The 5000-nt window shown below is 49.7% G+C and overlaps 1 protein-coding gene across 8 annotated transcripts in view; it reads right to left on the bottom strand.

Annotated features, from left to right (window-relative positions):
• plcb4b (phospholipase C, beta 4b) overlaps positions 1-5000 on the bottom strand; it is a 90398-nt gene that overhangs the window by 52444 nt on the left and 32954 nt on the right. For all 8 annotated transcript variants that reach the window (XM_084433312.1, XM_084433314.1, XM_084433311.1 and 5 more), the window contains 2 exons: positions 4824-4904; positions 4450-4509 (listed from right to left, as the gene is read on the bottom strand). In XM_084433312.1, the coding sequence (XP_084289438.1) occupies positions 4450-4509; positions 4824-4904 (141 nt within the window). The remainder of the gene's footprint in view (positions 1-4449; positions 4510-4823; positions 4905-5000) is intronic.

Genomic DNA, 5000 nt, shown 5'->3' with positions numbered 1-5000 from the left:
TAAGTTATTGCAATAAGCTAATGTTCTCAATAAAATTCATTCTGAATTATCTCTGAACGTTCAAAACATTCAGTCTATTAAATGATTTAAAAAATAAATTCTTAGTTATGAGAACATTAAGTGAACATTCCATTTTATCATTCTTCAAACATTACATTTACATTTAATCATTTAGCAGACGCTTTTATCCAAAGCGACTTACAAATGAGGAGAGCAATAGAAGCTGTTAAACTAACAATAGGACAACAGTATGCAAGTGCTGTGACCCTTCCCAGTTCAGCCTAACGCAGCAAATGGAATTTATTTTTTAATAAACAGACAGAGTAGAAGAGAAAAGAAACATTATGTGAATGTTACTTTTGAATGTTCTCTGAAACTAGTAACATTTAGATGAAACTTTAGATGGACATCCAACTGAATGTTTCCGGAAAAAAAAACGCTCTATGAATGAGATAATGTTTTGTGCTGATGTTTTGAGAACATTATTAAAGACCAGATAACTTTGAATGAATGTTCTATTAACGTTACTGGAAGAACGTTTGTTCATAACCTTGCCAGAAAGTTAGCTAAAGCTCGTAGAATGTTCCCTGTGACGCAGTAGATGATCTGCATGAGGTGCGTTTCTGTCACATGTCACATGATCTTCACACGTCATCTGACGCGTCTGATCGACAGAAACGCACCTCATGCAGATCATCCACTGCGTTACAGTTTCACACGAATGACGGCAGTCGAGTCTTAGTCATTTCTCTGTCACAAGCCAACCCAGCAAACAGGTCTTTGGCCTGATCAGCCCAGTTTTTGTTGTCTCTTGTGTTTGTGGTTTGTGTGTCTTGTTGGTTTTGTTTGGACAGATCGCCATGTGCTCCGCTGTCATTGTAGCATTCACCTCGCCCTCTTGTCATTTTATTAATCATTATCATTCACCGTGCTCACCTGTCATCGGTTAGCCTTTCTCATTATCTCCCCTGTTTATTCCTTGTGTGTTCACTGTCTTGTGCCAGATTGTTATGCATGTACACTTACACTTATGTTACGCTAGTCTTGTCAAGTTTAATCATGTTTGTGTCCAGGCTCTCCAGGCTCAAACTGTTGGCAGTCAGGATGGCCTTGGGTGAGTTGGCTGGAGGGGAAGCGCAGCCCTTCTTGGTCTGGACGGATCATAAGAACCTCAAGTATGTCCGTTCAGCCAGGAGGTTGAGCTCACGCCAGGCTTGATGGGCACTCTTCTTTGGCCAGTTTAACTTCACTCTTTCGAAGTTGTCCAGGGTCCAAGAATGTTAAGCCCAATCCCCTCTCTGGTCTGTTCGAGGCTCCCGGTGAGGAGGCGCCGGTCGAAGCCATCCTTCCTAAGGGGGTGGTGGTAGAGTCCCTCTCCTGGGACATCGAGAGGCGAGGAGGCTAGTTGATGCCCTCCTTCCTAAGGGGGTGGTGGGAGAGAGGCGAGGAGGCTAGTTGATTCCATCCTTCCTAAGGGGGTGGTGGTAGAGTCCCTCTCCTGGGACTTTGAGAGGCGAGAGGAGGAGGCTAGTTGAAGCCATCCTTCCTAAGGGGGTGGTGGTAGAGTCCCTCTCCTGGGACATCAAGAGGCGAGGAGGCTAGTTGAAGCCATCCTTCCTAAGGGGGTTGTGGTAGAGTCCCTCTCCTGGGACATCGAGAGGCGAGGAGGCTAGTTGATGCCATCCTTCCTAAGGGGCTGGTGGTAGAGTCCCTCTCCTGGGACATCGAGAGGCGAGGAGGCTAGTTGAAGCCATCCTTCCTAAGGGGGTGGTGGTAGAGTCCCTCTCCTGGGACATCGAGAGGCGAGGAGGCTAGTTGATGCCATCCTTCCTAAGGGGCTGGTGGTAGAGTCCCTCTCCTGGGACATAGAGAGGCGAGGAGGCTAGTTGATGCCATCCTTCCTAAGGGGGTGGTGGTAGAGTCCCTCTCCTGGGACTTTGAGAGGCGAGAGGAGGAGGCTAGTTGAAGCCATTCTTCCTAAGGGGGTGGTGGTAGGGTCCCTCTCCTGGGACATCGAGAGGCGAGGAGGCTAGTTGAAGCCATCCTTCCTAAGGGGGTGGTGGTAGGTTCCCTCTCCTGGGACATCGAGAGGCGAGAGGCTAGTTGAAGCCATCCTTCCTAAGGGGGTGGTGGTAGAGTCCCTCTCCTGGGACATCGAGAGGTGAGAGGAGGCTAGTTGAAGCCATCCTTCCTAAGGGGGTGGTGGTAGAGTCCCTCTCCTGGGACATCGAGAGGCGAGGAGGCTAGTTGAAGCCATCCTTCCTAAGGGGGGTGGTGGTAGGGTCCCTCTCCTGGGACATTGAGAGGCGAGGAGGCTAGTTGAAGCCATCCTTCCTAAGGGGGTGGTGGTAGAGTCCCTCTCCTGGGACATCGAGAGGCGAGGAGGCCAGTTGAAGCCATTCTTCCTAAGGGGGTGGTGGTAGAGTCCCTTTCCTGGGACATTGAGAGGTGAGAGGAGGCTAGTTGAAGCCATCCTTCCTAAGGGGGTGGTGGTAGGGTCCCTCTCCTGGGACATCGAGAGGCGAGGAGGCTAGTTGAAGCCATCCTTCCTAAGGGGGTGGTGGTAGAGTCCCTCTCCTGGGACATCGAGAGGCGAGGAGGCCAGTTGAAGCCATTCTTCCTAAGGGGGTGGTGGTAGAGTCCCTCTCCTGGGACATTGAGAGGCGAGGAGGCTAGTTGAAGCCATCCTTCCTAAGGGGGTGGTGGTAGAGTCCCTCTCCTGGGACATCGAGAGGCGAGGAGGCCAGTTGAAGCCATTCTTCCTAAGGGGGGTGGTGGTAGGGTCCCTCTCCTGGGACATCGAGAGGCGAGGAGGCTAGTTGAAGCCATCCTTCCTAAGGGGGTGGTGGTAGAGTCCCTCTCCTGGGACATCGAGAGGCGAGGAGGCCAGTTGAAGCCATTCTTCCTAAGGGGGGTGGTGGTAGGGTCCCTCTCCTGGGACATCGAGAGGCGAGGAGGCTAGTTGAAGCCATCCTTCCTAAGGGGGTGGTGGTAGAGTCCCTCTCCTGGGACATCGAGAGGCGAGGAGGCCAGTTGAAGCCATTCTTCCTAAGGGGGGTGGTGGTAGGGTCCCTCTCCTGGGACATCGAGAGGCGAGGAGGCTAGTTGAAGCCATCCTTCCTAAGGGGGTGGTGGTAGAGTCCCTCTCCTGGGACATCGAGAGGCGAGGAGGCCAGTTGAAGCCATTCTTCCTAAGGGGGTGGTGGTAGAGTCCCTTTCCTGGGACATTGAGAGGTGAGAGGAGGCTAGTTGAAGCCATCCTTCCTAAGGGGGTGGTGGTAGGGTCCCTCTCCTGGGACATTGAGAGGCGAGAGGAGGCTAGTTGAAGCCATCCTTCCTAAGGGGGTGGTGGTAGAGTCCCTCTCCTTGGACATTGAGGGGCGAGAGGAGGCTAGTTGAAGCCATCCTTCCTAAGGGGGTGGTGGTAGGGTCCCTCTCCTGGGACATTGAGAGGCGAGAGAAGGCCGGTCGAAGCCATCCTTCCTAAACCCGTTTCTTTCACAGGAACCTGACGCTGCGGTCCCCTGGAGGAGAGCTGGGGGGGGGTCCTGGCCCAGACTTCTAGACGAACCAAGGCAGTAGCCAATCGACATCGGATCTCCCCACTTCGCTATGTGTGTGGTTTGTCTGCCAAGGACCTGCCTTTCAGAGGCCCATACCGAATCACCAAGGTTCTGAGTTCGGTGGTTATTAGGGTCATTTTTCCTCATAGTCTTGGTCAGATGCCGGGGCTGGGGCTTCCAGTATCTGGTGGACTGGGAGGGCTATGGTCCGGAGGAGAGGAGCTGGATTCCGGCTTGGGACATCTTGGATCAGATGTTGGTGGAGGACTTCCGCTGGCGCCAGCAAGAAGTTTGTGGTTTGTGTGTCCTTGTTGTCTTGGTGCACATGGTTTTGTTTTGACAGATCACCATGTGCTCCGCTCTCACTGAGGCATTCACCTTGCCCTCTTGTCATTCTATTAATCATTATTGTTCACCGTGCTCACCTCAGACCACAAGATTCAATCAGGCTACAGCATTTCAGAGAAAAAGGAGTTTTCCCAAAGCGTCATTTACAACGCAATACAAGTAAACAGTATCGATAGGGAACTGGCCACTTTGACTGTTCAGAGAACATTCAGAAATAAAGTTTGTAACTTAATGGGAATTTTAGCAAAATATTCTTAGAACAAAAGGGATTTTTAATGATGTTTTAGAACTCTAGAATACCTAAACATCATCTGTACTGTCAATCCCATAATGCCCCTTCTTCATCACAATAACCCTAACTCTGACTAATGTTCACGGGAGACTAACTAACTTAACTAAATTCTTATCAGACACTTTCAAGAGTGTAACTATATCCCAGTTTTATCCCATCAGCAGCGAATCATGATCAACCAATCTGAACGATTCAGTGTTTGTTTGCAGGATTCACTTCAATCGGTCAAGAATCAGACGTCTTTACCTTCGGCACGACTGCGGGACGAATGCTGTTGATCAGAGAACATTCCAGCAGCTGCCCTTCCTAGAACACACACACACACACACACTGCGGTTACAGTTCATCAGTGCTCATCGGCACAGATTAATAATAATACACATTTCATCAAGGCAAAGTTCTGCTGACAGACTGTTTTCTTTCAGAAATAGTTTAAACTGAATGTCAGTGACGGACTATATAAGCATCAAGTCAAGACAAAGTCAATCATATAAATTTATAAGCTTACAATTTTATTTTAAAACACATGATCTCTGAACAGAAACGATGAAGATATGAGGAAACGCACAGTGATTTAATGGCACTGGTGTGTGTGATTTGTGTGAACAGGTAAATCGCACCTTTCCTTCACTTTTCCATGTGAGGAAGAAGCCGAACTCGTCGACTTTAAAATGGCAGCCGGGCTCGAAGACGAAGGGATCCTGAAAACCACAGCAGAGGATGAGTGTTATTCTGGATAGACAAACACACGTCATAAAACATGTGACAGGTGTGTGTGTGTGTGTGTGTGTGTGTGT

Source organism: Rutilus rutilus, assembly GCF_951802725.1.
Source record: "Rutilus rutilus genome assembly, chromosome: 15".
NCBI lineage: Eukaryota > Metazoa > Chordata > Actinopteri > Cypriniformes > Leuciscidae > Rutilus > Rutilus rutilus.
This window is presented reverse-complemented; position numbering and strand designations above follow the sequence as displayed.